Here is a 20937-nt window from a genome sequence, read left to right on the forward strand (position 1 = left end):
ATTTAAAACTCCATTTTTTGCCATCAAAATGCGGAGCTGCAGCACAAACCACCAGGCTCAAAACCCCCAAATCCCCACGCTCAGCCCCTAGCACTTTAAAAGCTGATGGGTGTTTCTGCAACTGCAATTCTTCATTTGCATTATTTTGGGTTTAGAGGGTTTTTATTATTAAGAGCCCTTCTGAAACCACCGCAAAAAGGTGATTTTTTTTTTTTTTCCCAAGGAAGAGATGGCACCATGGTAAAATACAAATATTCATATGTGCTTACTGATATTCAATTAATATTTGATTGTTTAATTCATTCTGATTTTTTTCCTCTATGATCTGTCTTCTCATAGCTTCCAAAAAAACATTTCCTGATTGGCTAAATTTTTATCCTTAATCTGTTCCTCGTTTTGAGAAATTTTCTAGCACCTAAAGAAAAGCACAAGATGTTGGCACGGCCAAGCCTTCACCGGTGCCCAACTTTCCTTCTTTTAACATCTTAAAATAATGCTAAAGACAACGCAAATCCTGCTGGACACGATGGAAAAATCACTCTCCAAAATTCGGGTCAGAGAACACAATCGTAAAATAGATCTGCAGACAAATTTGAGGTGTTTTCTTTGTTAACCCCGACCCCAAAGCCGACAGAAATACCTTCATGGAGAGGAGACGGGAAGGAAAAAAGGGTTTCTGAAACCACGATGCAAAGATGTGCCTGCATTTCTCTCTCCTTTTATCCCTCTTCCACCCCACGAAACATAAAAGCAGTATTTTAAGCCATTTGGACCAATTCTTCGTTGTGGGAACTAGAGGAATTTAATTAAATTAAAGGCTCCGAGACTGGATTCGGCACAAGAGATCAGGGTGAGGTTTTTGGGGTAAGGAGACTCTGAAATACCAGGGTTGTTCAGATGTGCCTGAGCTCCCCAAAAAGCACCATTTTAAATGTGGATGCATTTCTTTTAATCGTTCTCCATCATCTCTCCCACCTTAGCTCTAAATTTCTCTTTGCTCTCCCTTTTTGTAGCCCAAGTGACCTTTCCAACAGAATTTTTAGAAGACCAGAACGTAAAACAGCCCGAAGGGATGATCTGGAATTCATGTACCCAACTTTGATTTCTTAATGCTCCCTTTGCACCTAAAGCCATCTCAGGAAGGGGCCGCCTGCGTCTCCATGGAACATCGTGGTCCTGCACCCCAATCATCCCCATCAGAGCCCCTAAATCCCCTCTGAGCTATTCGGGAGCCAGCACTCCCTTTTGGAGCTCCAGAGCTCGGCTCATCACTCCTTGCCGCCTGGCCTGCCCTAAATTTCATTTACTTTTTGGAAACTGTGGCCTTTGAGGATGTTTTGAAATGGTGATTTTGCAGAATAAGTAAGAATGAGGACCCCAATGTTTTCCAGCCAGAGAAGCCACTCAGCGCCAACCCCAATTCCTCCGAATTCCTCCCTCCAAAAACCAAAACCACGTTGTGCCTACACACAGAGGGGTGTGTGCCCCAAAATCTGGGGGGTAACGGGGTGAAGCCTCCCCCCATCTCCCAGCCCCGTGCTCACCGATGTTGGCGTGGCGGGCGGCCGCGGGCGTCCCTCGGCTCTGCAGGTTGTGCAGCATGGGGCTGTCAAAGGGCGAGGAAGTCCAGGTCGTGGCCATTTCGGGGCTCATGTAGGCCGGGTAGGGGCTGGAATAGGAGCTGCCGAAGCCCCTGCTGTACTGCTCCCTCCCGTTAGCAGAAAGGTTCAAGGAGCTGCTGTAAGCCGCCGCCGCTTCCCGGGAAGAGGTGGCCGGGATCGGGGTGCTGGTGGAGAAGGAGAACCGAGGTGACACGGGAGGGTGAGAAGATCCAGGGTTGTAAGCGGCGCTTTCGGCTCCGGGCTGAGTCCAGATGGAGTGGCTGGAGACGGGGCTGCCTTGCTGGGAAGAGCCGCTGCTCTGCAGGTAGGGCAGGCTGGGGAGCATGGAGGTGACCCTCGTGGTGGGCACATAGACCGGGGACGCTGCGGCCGCGCTGTGCATGAAGCCACCTGCCCCCTCGTACGCCGGAGGGCCGGGGTTGGCTGCCATGGCTAAGCTCTGGTACATCTCGTGCGGGGCCTCCCCAAAGCCCGGCCGGCTCCCCGGCCGCGATCCAGAGCGATGGGGAGCGCGTGGAAAACCCTCGGCTCCACTTTTTCCCCGGAGCGGTCTCGCGTGGGCGCAGCCTTCCAGCCAAAACCAAAACACCACCAGCGATGCGATTTTCCTCCGACCCCCCCCCCCTTCCCTACCGCCCACCTTCCCCACCTTCAGCAGGTCCCGCCGCCTCTTGCAGACCCCAAGCAAGAAGTCCAGGTCCCTCCGGAGGGGAAATTTAGCTCCCGCCTGGATTTAGCTGCTCTCCGGGCTCCATCCATCACCTCCCGCCCCCCCCCCCCCCCCGCCCTCCACCATGAGGCTGGGCTGTTTAAAACCCTCGGTCAGTCTCCTCCTCCCTCCCCCCCCCGACCGCCCCTTCCAACACCCCCTGGGGGAGCAGGGGGAGATGCTGCCGGGATGCGGGATGCGGCGGCGGCGGCCGGGCCGGGACCCCCCCGGGCGGGGAGATAAGGAGGTTAGAGAAGGGGGGGAGGTGAAAGGAAGGGGGGACACAGCCGGGAAGGTGAGAGACAGCGATGCTCTCTCCTCTGGCCCGGAGCAAAAACCTTTGTCCCGCAGGTACGATCGGTGCTTTAAGTTGTTAATGGCCCCCGGGGCCGGCGTTTGATGTGGGCGGCGGGAGGCGGCTGAGGAGGGCTGAGGTGGGGGGGAGTTAAATTAGGGAAAAGTAGCGGGGGGGAAATAGGGAAAGGAGGAAGGATGGCTCGACCCTCCCACCCCGCGCCTGCCCCACGCGTGTCCGCACCCTCTAAAGCTCGGCCACGCGTGACCGAGGGGGCTTAAAGGAGAGGGCAGGAGGGCATAACCCACTGCAGCCCCATTAGTGCTGCCCAAAGTGGGGAGCAGACCCCAAGCAGCGCCCACAAAACTCCCGCTCCCAGGCATTTTTTATCCCTCTCCCCCGTTTTTGTCATGTGGGGAACTGGGAGAAGCTGGAAGCACAGTGGGGTGACCCATTGGGTACTGGGAATGCTGTAGGACTGGACAGGGAGGAATGTCCCAGAGTCGTGGGACAGGCTGGGGGAAAGGCGTGCTTTACCTCATGTTAGGTTGGTTTCGAATTTGGGGAAATTTGGGGAAGTTTGGGAAAATCTGGAGTGGGTTTGGGCCTTGGGATTCCACTGGGGCCTTGTGCGTGGCTTGCAATGGCAAGACCCCAAAACCCACTTGTGGAAAGGGGTCAGCGTGAAACCCCTTTCCCAAGGAGGGTCCAGGAAGGGGGTGAGGTGAGTTGAGGTCCTGTTTTCTCTGCAAATCATGGAGAGAGCCTCTTGGACGGGGCTTGGAACAACCTGGTCTGGTGGAAGGTGTCCCTGCCCAGGGCAGGGGGGTCAGAACTGGATGAGCCTTTAGGTATTTTCTAACCCAAACCATTCTGGAATGATAGGATTCCATGAAAGCCACCTCACACCGGGAGAAGAGCTGGATAGGGCACGGAGGGGGGAGTTATGGCCGGAGAGTTAGCTCCTGGGACTGCTTTAGGTTTAACCAACAGATTCCCCCGGCTGAACCCCTCCGCTGGGCTGAATTTAGCAGCAGAAGAGATAACCAGCAGATAAGGACTGATACCCTGGCAGGACAGCGGGAGACTGGTAGGCGGCCGAGGAAAGGGAGAGAAGCCGGAGGCAGCGCTGGGAAAGGGTAAGGATGGAAGCGAGCCGTGAAGAAGGGGCTTTAAGGGAGGTCTGTGTCCCCCAGACCCCCAGGGAATGGCTGGCGTGTAACCGGCCTAGGACGGAGTGTTTCCACAGGATTCCCTAAAGAGGAGCAGGATTCACAGGAGGGGAACAAGGAGCGAGTTCCCCTCTTGCCCTACAAATAGTAGTGAGTGGTGATAATAAAAAAGTTAACTAAAAAAAAAAAAAAAAAAAAAAAAAAAAAAAGCAAAATCGAGTCACTTTTCAAGCCCGTGGAAATAATAGGAGGAAGCTTTCGGGGAGGCCTCTAGGAAGGGGCTTTTGGGGGTCCCGGCATGACAGCGAGGAAAGGGAGCAAAGGGACAGAGAAGCGCTACCCACCTTCAGTGCTGGGGGAGCACAGGGGTGGAGGGGGGCGAGGCCGTGGGGCAGGAAATCCCCCTTCGCTGTGGGGAAGGCAGAGGGCTCAGAGATGCCCGGCTCCTGCTTCTTTGGGGGGGATTAGGGGCAGCGCTGCCCCCCTGCTGTCTCCCCAGTATGGCCAGGCTGCCCAGTCCCACTCGCTGACTGGTTTGCCCACGTCACGTGGAAGTGGGCGGCGATGGGAGGGAAGGGGGGGTGAAGGGGGTGGCCGGTATCTGTTGCACCATCAGCCGGGCGCCAGGTTTCATGGCTGTGGAGAAGAGGGAAAAAAAATACAATAAAAAAGGGATAAAATAAAATAATAAAATCAAACCAGCCCCAACGGCATGGCCCCACCAGCTGGGCAGCCTCGCGTGCCTGCGCACCCCAGGGATGCCCGTGCCCGGCTCCAAGAAAAAAATCAGAGGGATTTTCTGAGGAGTACAGACACCCCCCAGTCCCCCAATCCCGCTGGAGTCAACCCCTTTCTTTGGCGATATTGCACAAGGGAGATTTTCCCGTGCTTCTGCCCCAAATCGTGGTCTCAGGTTGTAGAGTGAGGAGGTGGCAGCTGGTCCCCTCTCTGTCCCAGCCAGTTTGGGGGTGCTCCCCCCTAACTGGACACCCATTTCCTGTCCCTCCATGCTCTGATGGGTTTAAAGGTTAATGATGAAGTGCAGCGGGGGTGCTGCACCCCTCTGCAATGTGGGGTCCCAAACGCGCGTGGGGTTCAGCCCCCCATCCACAGCCGCCCCTCCCCAGGGGCTATTGTCACCCTGGAGTCTCTCCAGACATCGGGGTGTCCCACTGCCCTGTTTCCCGGGAATAACTCTCACGCCATTAACACTTCCCACACTCTGGAGCTTCCTGTGGAAATCTGGGGTTCCTACCCTAAGGTCTGTGGGAAGTGGGGAGATGTCAGCGGATTTTGCTACTTAGAAATAAAAATATTGAATTTTAATTTCAAATCTCCGTTTAAAAGAGACAGGGTCGGGGGAAAGAAGGGATGGGGAAAGCGATTTATTGAAGGGGGGTGGAGGGTGAGGAGAGCACTTGGGGGGTGCTCCAGGGTTGGGAGTGAATCCCCGGGGATGTGCGATCACCTCATCCTCTGCCTTCACGTTGTTCTGGAATACTCGGGGGGCACAGGGACTCCCCAAACCCCAAAAAGTGTGAAACCGCAATTGGAGATAACCCCAAATATCGGGATGAAAGTATTTATAGCCCCGTATAGAAATAAAATTATAGGCACAGAAATATATAAGAAATAAACAGCAACGGTACCACTCTGCATATTTGTAATTTCAGCGCACGGGGGAAAATATGTAATTAATTAAAAGTGTGTAATTTTTTTACAGATCGATACAAAAATTAAGTTTAGACGGGACTTAATGTATAATTCACAGGAAAGTGTGTTATGTGCAAACATAGATGTACTGTCATAGCGAAATAATTTGTTGTTTATAATTTATAACGCCCTGTGGTATTGCTTTTGTATATATGTAAATTATGAAATATATAAAATAGAAGTATAATATATAAACTATAATGTTTAATAATTCATATATAATATATAAATATGTAAATGCGTATATTTAAAAGTATGTATGAATACAGGTATATATAAAAATACGCTTATGGACACGGGGCTAGCAGCACACAGGGAAAAAAAGGAGAATTAAATATATCAATGTCTCTTTTGATATCCCTTCTCCGAAGCAGCTGCCTATCCAGATGTGCAAGGTTCGGGACACTCATCTTTCCTTCCTGTGCAAAATCCCTGACGGTTTTCTCTCCCAAAGCAGCGATTTCCTAAAGATTCGTTGAATTCCTACGGAAAAGCAGTTCTTTCCTTACTAAAAAAAAAAAAAAAAAAAAAAAAAATTAAAAGTCACCAAAAGCGAAAATGCAATTTAAACTGATTAAACCCGCCCAAGCAGCAAAGCAGCAATACCAGGAGCAGAGAAGATTTCAAGGAACTGTTTTGGCTTTGCTACTTGCAGGAAAAAAGGTGCAAAAGCCATTCCCGTGGATTGTTTCGCGTGCGTGTGGCCGGATCCAGCCTCTTTCTGCGGGGACTTATCGGTCGGCGGAGCCGGGAATCTCGGGGACGCACATCCCGAAAACCGGAGACGTGAGGAACCGCACCGAGCCCAGCCCGGCGCAACCCAACAGCCGGCAGGGAGAGGATGGATTTAGGACACAATTTCTCCTGGAAAAAGCAGATGGGACACAGAAAATCGCAGCGACAAAAAAAAAAAAAAAAAAAAACCACAAACCAAACCCAAAACTGTTCTGCACGCGGTGGAGCTTTTTATTTCCTTGCGATTAACGAAATCTGTGTGAAAATAACCCAGGGGAACAAACTTTGGCCTTGCCTCTCTCCTTTCTAGCCTCCACTTCTTCCCCAGGCAGGAAAAAAAAAAAAAATCGACACGATGCCTATTTTTTAGTTTTTTTAGGTTTTTTTTTTTTTAATTTCCCCGTATCGAACTTAGTTCCGCAGTGCTTTTTTAGAGTTAAAGCTCCGGGTGTTGATGCATGGGGAAAAAAACCCCAAACTTCTCCTCAAAAAAAAACAAACAAAAAAAATCACTCAAAAACACTTTAAGAACTGGAGTGGGGCGGGAGGCAGAGGGGAAGAGGGGAGAAAGTAAATTTAAATTTTTATCTGTGCTAAAAATTGAATTTTTAAAACAATCATGAAGAAAAGTGGTTAAAAATAGGGAAAAAAAAAAACAGCGGGGGAAACGTGGTTTCAGCAGAGCAAAAGGGATAAATGCGGCCGGTGGCTGCTGCGTATTGGGCATTTGGGAGTATTTGGGTTTTTTATTAGCATTACGTTAATTCTTTTATTTATTCCTTGCTTTGGCTACAGCCGGGAAGGGTCTGGAGGAGGGGGCTGGGGAGAATCGGAGAGTTACAAACTGTGGGAGGGGATCGGCCACCCCAGGACAGCGGAGAGGGGAGAAATCGGCTCCAAAAAAATCCGGTGCCTACGGCTGTGTGGCATCTGCGGGCGGTATGGATCAGCTGCAGCTATCTATCTATAGGTATCTATAGGTATTTATCTATAGGTATCTATAGGTATTTATCTATAGGTATCTATAGGTATTTATCTATAGGTATCTATCTGTGGGTGTCTCTAGGCTGTCCCTGGCTTGTGTTAGAGCAGCCGGTGCAACTGGGGAAGGAAAGGGGGGGGGGGGGGTCCCAAGCCGGGGGCAGGACACGGCTGCACCCCGGATTTTCTGGGGCTGCGCTGCAGGACCGGGGTGGTTTGGGAGTGGGGGATGGCCGGGAGTGGGGGACGAGCCTCCCTGCGAGCCAGGAGACGTCTCGGGACGGCATCGCCTCCTCCCGCCCCCTTCCCACCCGTCTGGGGAGCTGCGGATGGACAGGGGGGTGCTGCCCCCGACCCTGCTCCCCCATTCCTCCCCTGGTCCAGCAAAAGGGGGGAAATCCAGAGCGCCAACCCCTCCTGGAGCTATGCGGGGGGAAGGATGAACCCCCCGCCCTCCTGGGGGACAGATCCTGGACCCTCCTCTCTGCGGAGCCTTGGAGTCCCCGCTCTGGGACCCCTCTGCCCGCAGACGCCTCTCAGGACACCCAGCGCAAGGAAAACCCACGGGACGCTGCGGAGAACACAGCTGGCAGCGACAGTGGGACAGCCCCACACAGAGGGACCGTGAGCCGCTCACAGGGGACCCTGCTGTGGCTGCCACCCCCGCCTCGGCTTATCCAAAGCTCTTGTCACGCCTTTCAGAGACACTTTCCCAAACAAACGTCACATCTGTTTACGGGACGGCAGTGGTCCTAAAATGCCACCAGCCCCCCGCCTCCTCCCCCATCCCAAAGGCCAGGTACTGCCCTTCGCAGGAGGGTGGTCAAGCATCATCACGGCTCAGCGGAGCTTCAGGGGAATTTCTAGATCCTTTCTGACCACTCCCTCTACCCCCAAATACTATATTATTGCTTTTTCCTGGTTTCCCCCCCACCTTTTTTTTTTACCCCCAATAGAAATAAGCACAAATGACTTCCTCAGGGACAAATCCGTGGGATGCAGAGGTGCGTGGAGCAGCGATCCGTGCTCTGATGCCGCAGGAAGGGAGAGGCTGAGAAGTGAGGGTCAGTGCCGTGGAAATCTGGGGACAGGCAAAATCTAAAACCCACCTGGAACGGGAGTTTTTAGGAAACGGGGATCTCTAGGAAACGGGAAGCACAGGACATGTGGTGCCCCGCGTGTCTGTGCCACTGTGTGTGCGTGGCGGGGACAGATGTGTCCCAGAGAACACTGAAAATACAGCGTGGATCAAGCTGCATTCCTGTCAGCTTTACTGCCAAAATCGAGTGAATTGAGCCTAAAACGTCAGGGCTCTGAATTTCTCGGTCTGGGATTCTCTGGATTGGTGGCGAGACGTGAAAGCCCAGCTTAGAGGGATCTTCCCGGGGGACTGGGGCTGTGCCACGGCGGTGTGACGAAAGTCTGCGTGGCATCTGTGGACACACGTCACCCGTGGATGGGGGATCCCCCGGGGCCACCAGCACGGGGACGAGCGGGCGGGCATCACCTGCGGTGTGGGGGAACCCGCTGGGGACGAAGGGGGAGCGTCACCAGCCGGGCTCCTGTCGCCCACTCGCAGCGCCCTGCACTCGTGTGGTTCTGCTGTCATCATTGTCACCGCCCTTTGACGCAGTGACAGTGAAGCCACCCATGTGGAACGCACCTGCTGTGACATCCCGGCTGCCGGGGACTGACCGGCCCCGGCAGAGCCCCGCGTGTCTGGTGGGAACAGCAGTGGTGATGGAAAACCCCTTCCCATTCTTGGAGCGGCTGGAAACGCCTCGTGCATCAGGCGGGGAAGGCTGCTCTGCCTGGAAATGCTTGGGATGGAGCCCGGAATGCGGAACCCCAGCCAGTATCACCACACATCATGTATCCATATATCCATTTATCCATCATTTATCTATATATCCCTATATCCATCATGTAGCCATATATCCCTATATCCGTCATCTGTCCATATATCCATTTGTCCATCATCTATCCTTATATCCATATATCCATCATATAGCCATATATCCCTATATCCATACATCTCTGTAACTCCCTACTCATTTCTATGTCTTATTTGCTTTTTTGTGCCTATCTACTTTGCCAGAATATCGATTTTTTTTATCCATCTATTTATCCACGCGTCTATATCTCTCTCACCAATGTGTCTTACCTTCCTACTCGCCTGTACCACTCACTGTGTATCCTTACTTCTCACTGCGGGGTCCCCTAGACCCCTGTGCCCCCATTCCAGCCCCCTTGACCCCTTCAATCTGCCCCACTGGGGTGTTCGTAGCCCCTCTCAATGATGCTGCGTCTATCCCAGACCCACGGGGCTGCTGCCTGCGGGAATGCCGGGATCCCTGGATCCCTGTGGGGTTACCTGCAGCCTGACCCCCGTGGGGTTCTCTGCACCCCGACTTGGCCGCTTCTCTCCCCAGATACATCCCGGCTGGATGGCGCTGCCTCCAACCCCACCTTCGGGGGTCTCCCTGCTCGCAGCCCGCACTCCGGGCCGTGCCAAGCCGTGCCGTGCCGGCGGCGGTGCCGTCGGGGCGGCGGGGCCGGGGCTGTCAGCCCCTATTGATGAGGTGTGGGCTGACGGCGGCGAGCGGCGGCCGCCGGCTCCGCTCCAGACTCCCCGGCGCTGGGGTCAGTGCCCCGGGCAGCCCCGCCGCCGCCGGGAAGGGAAGGGCTGCAGGGCCGGACCTCGAGGCGATGCCCCTGCGCTCCCTCCGAGCATCGCGCACCGGGTGCTGGGAGATGCAGCGCCGAGGTTGGATGTGGTGATGAAAAAAAAAGCCAGTCCTGACCCAAATCCTCTGCCCCTGCATGGCAGATGCAGGGTCAGGACAGAGGTTTTGTGGCGGAGTTCCTTCTGCGCTGAAAAAATTGTTTCTCTCTCTTCACTGATGTATCAGTGGTTGAATGAATCCACTTATTCTGGAGAGGAAAGCAAAAAAACAAAAGAGGTAAATTTCACATAAAAGTAAAGCCACAAAGCCAAAACAGTTTTTTATGCCAAAAAGTCCAAGTACTGACTTTCCAAGCCCAAATCCTTGTGAAATGCCCTCACATGAGCAAAGGACAAGCAAGGTTTCATGTACAGGCATTGCTGGTGGGACTGAGTGGTAATGCAGGAGGATGGTTTGACCTTGGACAAGATGCCACTCAAAAAACCATAAAATACTGACAATTATAAAAAGGACAACTTGAAAAAAAAGGTAAAAAGTTGGTCTTTTCCAAAAAGGAAAAAACTCCTTGGTGCAGGGTGAATTTGTGATCTGAGGTTGGCAATATCCCCCAGCAAGGGACACTGGGGACAGATGGAAATTTCTGGGAATTTCTTCCTCTCTTCACCTAGATTTGCAAAGGGTTGAATTCCCTGAGAAGATGAATTCCCTGGACTTTGAACATTGGGCTGGAACTCAGCCTCTCCCAGATCCCCTGGCCTCAATTTTGTAAAGGAAAACAGGACTCAAAGGGCTTCCCAGGACAGTGGTGGCATCTCCATCCCTGGAGAGATTTAAAAGGTGTGTGGGTGTGGAACTCTGGGGCAGGGTTCAGTGGTGGCCTTGGCAGTTTTGGGGGAATGTTGGACTCAGCGATCTTAAGAGGGCTTTTCTGACCTAAGCAACTCCATGGTTCTATTAAGTGCTGCCAGGGTTCCTTCAGATTATATTTAATTTCCATGTCATCTACACAACAATTTCTGAAGCTGAGGCAACAACGTGGGATTTTTTTCATTTCCTAATTTACATCCACCCAATTTTCCAGAAATATCCCACCAAAATCCTCCTTGCACTGCTGTTCTCCAGCCAAGTGAACACTGCAGCCCTCCCCAGCATCTCTCAGGGCAGCAGGAATTCAGACTATGCCACTGAGATTTTTATGGCTGCACAAGTAAAGATCCCAGCTTCCTTCTACCATCAGGATTATCACACTCCTTCTTCTCCTCCTCTTTTGGGTTTGTAAAGAAAAATATCACTGGTATAATATTTTTGATGCACCAGTGTTACCAGAGAGAAGCAGAGTTGGTGCTCCCTTAAATCTGCTGAAATCCAGCCTGCCTTTGGCTTTTGGACCCTTCCTGCTGCTTCACACCCACCTAGGAATGCTGTCCAGGATGGGAAACATCGGGTGAAGGTGGGATTTTGTCATCCATGGGGAAAAGCGAGAAAATACACCACAGGTTGTAATTGTAAAATGCGCAGTGACATGAAAGTTAATTTTATCAGAAATGATATTAAAATCAGGCAAAACTCCAGTGCAGTGCATGGGGAAATAATACTCAGGTATGTTGCCAACTTTATGTGTAATTAGCCCTCATTCTTAGATCATTATTGCAGTGTTGATATTATTAATAAACTGTGGTATCTGTTGGGCAGCTGATGCACCTCTGAGTTTTCATGCACTGGACAAGTCAGGAATGATGTGATTCCCAAGACTCACAGTGTAACAGGAGAGAGGTGGTGGACAATGGTTTAAGATTTGGAGGGTTTTTGTTGACCAAAAATCCCACCAAACCAGTCAGAGACAGGAGAATTCTGGACTTGAATGTGTAGTTCTGGCTGTTGTACAGAATCGAGGAATCATGAAAGGTTTGGTTTGGGAGGGGACCTTAAAGATCATCCATGGACATGATGGGACACCTTCCACTGTCCCAGGTTGCTCCAAATCCCATCCAACCTGGCCTTGGACACTTCCAGGGATCCAGGGGCAGCCACAGCTTCTCTGGGAAGCCTGTGCCAGGGCCTCTCCACCCTCACAGGGAAGAATTCCTTGCCAAAATGCCACCTATCCCTGCCCTCTGGCAGCGGGAAGCCATTCCCTGTGCCCTGTCCCTCCATCCCTTGTCCCAAGTCCTTCTCCAGCTCTCCTGGAGCCTCTTTAGGCCCTGGAAGGACTTCTAAGATCTCCTCAGACAATTCCCTTCTCCAGAAATTGTCTTTTGTCTTGTGTGACAGAGCAGCTCAGGCTCGGCTCCATCCTGTCCTACCCACCAGGGTCAAGGTGGACAAAGCAGATTTGGTTCAGTACAGAAAGACAAAGACATCTCAAAGGGACAGCTCTTTCCATGGGCTAGAAAAATGTCCCTGCAGTGTCACCCTCTCTGGCAGCCAGGAGCATAAGTGAAGGGTGGCTGCTGGGCTCTGCAGTGGTAACTCGGGCAGAGAGAGCTGGTCCTGAGCTTGTCTTTGCCACAAAATCATGGAGTCACAGAATGGTTTGGGTTGGAAGGGAACTTACAGATCATCTGTATCTCCCTGGGAGTCACTCCTTGCCTGTGTGACACCAAAATCAGGCTGGATCCTGCTTTTTTTTTTTTTTTCCTTTTCTCTTTTCCAAAAGATCCCATGGCACTTTATAAAGATTACCACGTTAAGCCTCCCAAAAGCACTGCAGGGTAGGTGGATCTTATTATCTGGGAAGACAAGGGGAAGGGGGATTAAAGGCCTTGTGGGGGACAGCAGATCCAGGACAGGACCCATCCCTCCCAGAGCACTTAGTCCCTGCCTTTTCACAGGATTATGGATTTTTGGCAGAACAGCTGTGAAATCTCATTGTAATTCCAACAGGACACCAGAGGCATTGGAGCATATTCCAGTTGTTAACACCCAAAGATACCTGAACCAGCATGGGTAAATGGTTGCAGGCACCCCATAGAGGGCTCTTTCCCAAAATATCTGCTGTCGATGAACTGTCTTTTTCTGACAATGAAAAAAGGTTCATTTTCAGCAGCTTTCCATCCGGTCTGTGGTATAACTGCACGTGTAATGTTCACTCCAGGAAAACACCCATGAAAGAAGGAAATAAGTAGAACCCATTAAGGAACACTTTTTTTTTTTTTTTTTTTTTTTTTTTTTTTTTTTTTTTTTTTTTTTCTTTCCAGTGGAAAATACTCCCAAAATCAAGGAAAATGTTATTTCTGTTCCATTTAGAAGAGGTGGAAATACAGAAACAGCAAACTGGAACATTCAATATTTGCTGTTTCTGGCTGGACAAAGCTCCAAAGTTTAATAGTTGGGTCTTTTTATTTTAATTTTATTTTTAATTTAATTGAATTTTACTTTCACTTTGGGCTTTTTTGTTTGGTTTTGGTTGGTTTGCTTTTTTAATAAAATTCTAAGACCTTTCTAGATGAATTACTGTTTAAACAAAATAAAAGGAAAAGCTGGGCTTGAACTGCTCTAAGCAATAAGTTTAAAAGTTTCTAATAATTTTACTAATTATAGATGAAAAAATCTGCATTCTTCTCCTTCTTGTTTTGGGGGAGGGTGGTTTGTATAGAGAATAAAGAACATTTTCAGAATTCAGCCTTCTTATTGCCGTAAAAAAGCCTTGACTGTTCACAGTGCGCAGTGGGAAAGCCACAGCAGGGGAAGAAATTGTTAACATTTTATATAATTTCAAGCAAAACCAAAATACACAAAGGGCAAAAAAAAAGCCCAAAAACAACGGGGCTGTTTGTGTTTAACTCTTTCTTCCTCGCTTTTCCTCTTATATGGAAAATTAAAAATATGAGAACCACAGATCTCCACCACAAATGCCAGGATATATAAGAAGTCCCCAATGCTTTTTTATCTTGGTATCAGATTCCTGTTTCTACCATCACCCCTTGCAGAAGTTTCTTGTACTCACCTCTTCTTTGAGAAAATCCCAGCATCACAGAGGGGTCACAGTGTTCCTGTCCTTGAGGTTGTAGGCAAGGAACTCTTAGGAAGAACAGAGGATTTGCTCCCTGGAAGTGTCCAAGGCCAGGTTGGATTTGAGCAGCCTAGGATGGTGGAAGGCGTCCCTGCCCATGTGGGACATGGAATGGGACTGGATGAACTTTGAGGTCCCTTCCAACCCAGACCGTTCTCTGATTTCATGGTTCTGTGGTTCTTTTATTTCCACATTTCACATCCCATTTGGATTAAACTGCAGGAATTTTTGATGACACCCCAGAATCTTCCATTTCCCAGTGGCTGGTTGTGTGAAGAACATCTTTGGGCCTCATCTGCACCTGCCTCATTTCCTGCCTTTTGTCTGTCCTTGGGATTTCATCACCAGATCAGAGGTGATGGGAGTTAAGATGCCATGAATTCACATCAGAGAATCATGGAATCACAGAGTCCTTGAGGTTGGAAAAGACCTCCAAGACCATCAAGTCCAACCTGTGACCAATCCCTACCTTGTCACCCAGCCCAGAGCACTCAGTGCCACATCCAGTCATTCCTTGGAAACTTCCAAGGATCATCCCTCTCTACCAGTTACTGACAATAATTTGGACACCACTGGGAAGCATCTGAAGCTGGGCGTCCAGGGCAGAACCTTTTGTGAAATGCTCTTTGTCTCCTTCCCTTGTAGTTGACCACCAATATTGACCATGTGGTGAAAACATCTTCTGCTGGTGATTTTTTTTTTTTTTATTTATTTTTATTTTTTTTTTTTTTTTTTTTTTTTTTTGTGATTCTGGGCCAATTTCATTTTGGGTAAAAAAAAAAGGAAGGAAAATGTATGTAGCTTTTTCCCTATTTTTCTCTCTCTATTTTTTTTTCTGATTTCTCTTTATCCCTTCTCTATTTTTTTCTCTCTGCTGCTGGTTTGATGCTGGAGCCCAAATGCCTTGTACTAATATTTGTGAAAGAAATAGAAGATAATTATTTAGGGGAGAACTCTTCTTTTCAGATTTGGCCTCTCTTTGAGCCTGGATCATCAAGAGCTTTTATTTTTACTTTTTGTTCTTTGTTCTCTTCCACCCCATTGTTGTCAGGTGAGTCCTGATCTGATCAAGGTCTCCTCATATGTCCTTATCTCCTCCCCAGTGACTGGAAGAGGGTTGCTGGGTAAATAAAGCTTAGCAAATGGTCACGTCTTTAAAAAAGATATTGGGAATTTAGATGGAAAAGTGTCTCTGGCCAAGGCTTCTGTGTTCATCTGCCAGCACAAAAACACCCTGAGGTTGTGTGGTGCTGTTGGAAGAGAAAAATGTCCTTAAACTTTGGGAATTCCTAGCTCAATTTTAACTTGTCTTGGGATTCTGCAGAGGCCATGGCACCCTTTTTGCGACCTCAGCTGTCCATCTGCTCAAATAAAGGTAGTAAAGCCCCATGGGGTTAAGCCTTGACTGTGACGTGCCCTCCACATCGTTAGGATCTGGGATGGCACGATCCCAGGGGGACATTGAAGACATTTATCCCCACACCCAGCCTGTAGACAAGGGAGAAGGGATTTGGCCATGCAAACAGAGATTTATCCATTGATCAAAACAATCCTGAATGGGATTAGGGATAAGTCTATCAGCGGAGAGAGTTTGGTGTCCTCCCTGCCAAACGTGGGGGGCTGATGCTGCTGCACTGATGAGTTGATAGCCTTGACCAGAGGAGTTATCAGGGCTGGGGACAATGTGAGGACATGAGCAAACACTGGCCAGCGGCACCTCAAGAAGGGCTCTGGGAGTCACTGGGGTGATGTTATCTCACAGGGCAGACCCTGGGAGCCTCTTTCCCCTACATGGTAGGATCAGTGACTGCGGCAACCTTCGGACATGAAAGACTGAGGGTACAACGTGACAGTGCTTGGGCAACAATGCTGGAAAATCGGTGGGCAGAGCAGAAGTCATGCATTCTCTCATTAAGTGAAATCATCAGTTCTCAGCCCAACTTCCGCAGAATCACAGAATTTTTAGGGTTGGAAGGGACCTCTGGAGATCATTAGTCCAACATCCATCCAGGGCAGGGTCACCTGGAGCAGGCAACACAGGATCATGTTCAGAGAGGGAGAGTCCACGGCCTCCTTGGGCAGCTGTTTCCGTGCTCTCCCACCTTCAACGTGAAAAATTTCTTCCTCATGTTGAGATGGAAACTTCTTGTGTTTTAATTTTTGGCCACTGCTTCTTGTAAACGTGTGCACACCTGGGCTGGGGAAGGCTGTTGGAAAAGAGTCTCCGTGTTATCTGTCTGTAGCCTCCCCTTTAAAAACGAGGTTGGGTAAATGTGCTGGCTGCATGTCAGATGACATTTGCATTGACTGATTCATTCAAGCCGGGCTTGGCAGAGGGCTGGAGACCTGTAGGTAAGAGCAGAAATAAGCACCGGCTATCAGGACTCACAGACTGGCTGAAGACAGCTCAAATCTGTAGAAAATCCACAGTGTTTTATTCCTGCCTTTCCCAAATGAGATCCCAGAGCTGAGCCCCTGAAAAGTTCACACCTTTAAATGTTCTCATCAGAGGAGAAACAAATGTCCAGAAACTTGGCAGTAATTGGATCACCAAGTGCAAGCTCCCGTGATTAGATCAGGAGTCCTCTGCCAGGATTTTACTGAATCAAAAGGAAGGATCAAACGGCTAGAAGAGGGAGCAGCTCTTCATTTAAACTTCATTAATTTCCTGTCCGCTTGGCAGAGCCCATGAAATGCAGAGGTGGCTTCTAGTGAGGACAGGCTATTGCAGGAGCAAGAAAAAACCTTCATAATCCACAGGATGGGAAGAAGCAAAGCCCAGGCTCCAGTTGTCTGGGATAAGCCTTGCCTAAAGAAAATATGTAGCTGGCTTCTGTGTTTTTTATTCAGGCCCATGTGATGAACCAGAAGAAATGCAAATTTTATTTTCTAATAAAAGAATATAAGGTTGTTCAAAAAAGTTCTGAAGATCTCCAGCTTATGCTGTGCTGGATGGAGGACTTTGAGCCCTCATACCTGTTCTTGGAAGGATATTTATGTAGAGGTTAAGCCACAAATTTCCTGCTAAAAAAAAGAACTTTACTAAGCAAATACCAGGAATCCAGAGGTTTATCACTGCTGAGCTGTCACTGAGGTGATGCTTGTGATGATCCAACATGGGGCTCATGCACACTTGGGTGGCACTGACCAAAGTACCCAAAATCTGATCTATCTGAACTTTGAAGAGGTCCAAGCCATGAGCATCCTGCAGGGATGCTCACCTGATCCCAGGACCCCTAAAACTGTCCTTATCATGGCCCAATTTATAGGGACTGGCTATCCAAACCTGGAGCAGGAGACACCTGAAATGTCCTGGGCTGTGGATGACCCATCCCTGGAAGTGTTCAAGGCCATTTTGGGTGGAGCTCTGAGCAACCTGGAAGGTGGAAGTGTGGAAGGTGTCCCTGCCCATGGCAGAAGATTGGAACAAGATGATCTTTAAGCTCTTTTCCAGCCCAACCCATTCCATGATTCTACTCTATATGGTGTAACTTCCCCAAAAGGCTATTCTGGTTTTACAGAGCTTTTCATAACCACAGGTGAAGACGCTTTCCAATGAGGAAGGTGTTTTATTTTTTCCTAGCAGAAAATCCCCTAAAATCCCATCAATTTTAGTTTGTAAGCAAAAAAGTAAGGGAGTTGCTGTCAGCAAGAAGGTTCATTTATCTTAAAAGAAAAGGACATTCCAGCTAAATTATATAATGAAAGAGGTGATAAAACCCACCTGCTTTTTGACTCCAGGTTTCTGTTTCCTTTTAAATCAGACCAGTGTATTAAAGATATTCAGACTTTTTTTTTTTTTTTTTTTTTTTTTTTGTGGAAATTTTGGGCCAGATCTGTATCTGGTCCAAGTGGGAAGAGGCATGTCCATCTAGGAACCATAATTTCATCATGCTGTACATCCCTTTTCACTACAGTCTCAGGGGAAGCAGATTTCTCTTGGGTTTTATGGGGGGGGGGGGGGAAATCAAAGTAGGATATTTTCTTAAATTTTCCAAAAGGATAATTTCCTAAAATAGGAGGTGAGAGAAGAGGCTGGGAGCACAAGCAGAATATCCAATCACTCCCTGCCCTCTGGCATTGGGAAGCCATTCCCTGTGTCCTGTCCCTCCATCCCTTGTCCTAAGTCCCTCTCCAGCTCCCCTGGAGCCCCTTTAGTCCCTGGAAGGGGCTCTAAGCTGTCCCCAGGACCTTCTTTTCTAAAGATTGCTGCAATTTTCCCAGCTGACTACAGAGCAGGGCCCTTCCTGGAAGGATATCCACATCCAGTGAGAAAGGACCCATTTTGGGGGTGTTTTTTGTTTGATGTTGCCAGAGAGAGCAGGGTGCTTCAGGGAGTTGGGCTGCCAGAGCCCTGAATTAGGGATAAATATAAAAAACCTGCATGTGAGCAAAATGGAGGGTGGCTAATTTGGTTTCAAGGGCTCTAAACGCCTCTGTGCATGGAAGTGTGTTGGGAATTTAGGGAACAGAGACGTCACACGGTGGAAATGCAGCCCTGATAAAGCTGGGCTGAGTGAGAAGTGCAGCTCTTGGCAGAGCCAACTCCATTGCAAAGTCTGGGACACTCAAGCATAGAGGGTGGCAGAGGCTTGGGACAATGGAGGACTTAGAGGAAAACTGGATAAAACTGAATAACAGTGGGACAAGACTCTAGAGAGAAATCCAAGGATAAAAGATGGTTCTTAGTTAAGGGCTACCCTAATTAGGAGCAAGCATTGCTTCACCATGGCATGAAGAGGATCAGCTGGAAGTAGAAGGTGATGAGTTGAGTTTGGTGCTGGACCAACAAATCCCGCTCCCTTAAACTGGCAAACTCTACAATCCAGACAGAGACTTTGCTGAGAAAGAGGTAAAACCTTTAAAAAGTCCTTTTCAACCCTCATTATTTTGTGATTCTTATGAAAATAAATGAAGGGATGTGTCCAGGGCTAAGCAGTGAGTCAGTGGTGGAGGCAGGGAGGGGGCTGAGGTGTCTTGGCTCCTGCTGGTTGTACCGACCTGGCTCAGGACCCAGAAAGGAGCAGTGACAATAAATAAATAATGAGCAGGATTGGTTTTTTTTTTACTCTTTCCCTTTTCATGACACCCTTGGAGACTCACACAAGTGAATATATCTGGATCTTTTAATGGAAAGGATGGTCCCTGCTCAGGGAGACAATTTCACTGGGGTTTGTAGGAGGTTTTGGGAGATACCCCTAGGAAAAAGAAATATGTATTCAGGAAACGGACCTACTTTGTGGTTTTTCCATTGCTGTTCCCTTTGTATGGTTGTGTTGAGCATAACAGGCTGGTTTTTAACAAATCTTCCAGGCATTTGATGTGAGCCCAGGGGAAAAGTGGGAAGGAGAGCTGTAAAATGGCAAGCCCTGGCTGTGTCTGCTCCCAGCCTTTCCTCGGAGTTAGATAAGAGCAGCAGCAGATAAGAGGAAAAGCGGGTCTTTAATTCAGTCAGAATTTCACTTAGTGTGAAGGAAAACATCTAATAGGAGAATTAGACTAAGCCAGGAAATTGCCTCTTAAACCTGAGCTCTCCTGTGCTGGCACAGTCAGCATTTTATATAAATACATATCTACACATCTGCCTTTCTCACTACCACCATAAAATCCTGCTCTTAGCAAAGTGGCCGAGAAATTCTTTTAAACTCATAAACCCAAGCCAATACAGCCTTTCCAACCGCATGGGCTGGAGCATTTTTCCAGGTCTCTCCCAGTGTCAAATATTCCCAGCCTCCAAGGATGCCTGAAGCCAACAGAGCCATGATCTCCCCTTGCCCAGAGGAGCCCAGCCAACCCCTATTGAGCTCCACAGAGAGGGGCCTTGGCCAGGTGTGGCCACAACGGTGTTTTAAGTGATGCACACCCCAAATGAGGAGGCACCACCAAGGCTTTGCATTGAGCAGAAGCTTTTGGGGAGGCTGAGGAGGGATCAGGCCTTGAGTCTGACTCTTGCTGGAGACCTGGATCCCACATCAGGGAACAAGAAGGCTGAATCTGCTGTGCCTCTCCTCTCATTCATCCAGCACTGGGTGTTTGCTGGCAGAAAACAACGTTCCTTCCATGTGGGCAGTGTTGTAGGATTGACACAGGGATATCTCTGGGGTTTGGGGAGATCTGCCATGAAGGATCAGCACATGGAATATCACTGGGGATTGGGGAGATCTGCCATGAAGGTGGAGTGTGAAGGAAAACATTTAATAGGAGAATTAGACTAAGCCAGGAAATTGCCTCTCAAAACCTGAGCTCTCCTGTGCTGGCACAGTCAGCATTTTATATAAATACATATCTACACATCTGCCTTTCTCAGTACCACCATAAAACCCTGCACAGCACAAGGAATATCACTGGGATTTGGGAAGATCTGCCATGAAAGATCAACACATGGAATATCACTGGGGTTTGGGGACATCTGCCATGAAGGATCAGCACATGGAATATCACTGGGGTTTGGGGAGATCTGCCATGAGCAGTCCATTTATGGCACGGAGGTGATGCCACATCAAGAGGATAATTTGGTTTAATAAAAGACCTTTGAGTGTTCCTGTATTGTCCCAGTTTGCAGCTAGCAAATCACTCTGATTCATTTTTGGATTTGGGGAGGGAGATACATCCAAATATCCATTCACAGCCCTTGGGGTCTTCCCAGTGTGCATCTCACTGGGATGTGGTCTCCTGACCTCTCCACCAGCAGCTGCTGAGAAGGCCCTGCAGCTTTGTGTCACTTAGGCCAGGGAGATCAGAATTGTGGCAGGCCAATTGAAACCTGGCCAAATTCCACGCTGTTTCTCCATTTCAGGTTCCTGAGCTCAGCTCTCCTGAAAATGTCAGGCAGAAAGGAAACCCTGGGCAGCCTCTGGGTCATTCCTTATCCAAAATGAGTGGGTTTCATTAGTGATTTACATTTAATTTCTTCAATCCTGTGGCCCTCAGATGCTTTAGGTGGGAGATTCAGGCTGATTGTGGTCTTCCCTTCCTTGCTTTTTCATTTCAAGTCATTCTTGTTATGGAAGT

At 49.0% G+C, this 20937-nt stretch overlaps 1 protein-coding gene across 3 annotated transcripts in view; it reads right to left on the reverse strand.

Moving 5' to 3' along the window:
- GATA4 (GATA binding protein 4) overlaps positions 1–4282 on the reverse strand; it is a 29609-nt gene extending 25327 nt beyond the window's left edge. For 2 of the 3 annotated variants that reach the window (XM_054001687.1, XM_054001686.1), the window contains exon 1: positions 1545–2218. In XM_054001687.1, coding sequence (XP_053857662.1) covers positions 1545–2070 — 526 coding nt within the window. In that variant the 5' untranslated portion in view covers positions 2071–2218. Of the gene's footprint in view, positions 1–1544; positions 2219–4142 lie in introns of those variants that run through there. The other variant, XM_054001688.1, reaches the window with a different exon arrangement.
- Positions 4283–20937: the final 16655 nt, after the last annotated feature.

Source organism: Vidua macroura, chromosome 31 (assembly GCF_024509145.1).
Source record: "Vidua macroura isolate BioBank_ID:100142 chromosome 31, ASM2450914v1, whole genome shotgun sequence".
Taxonomy (NCBI): domain Eukaryota; kingdom Metazoa; phylum Chordata; class Aves; order Passeriformes; family Viduidae; genus Vidua; species Vidua macroura.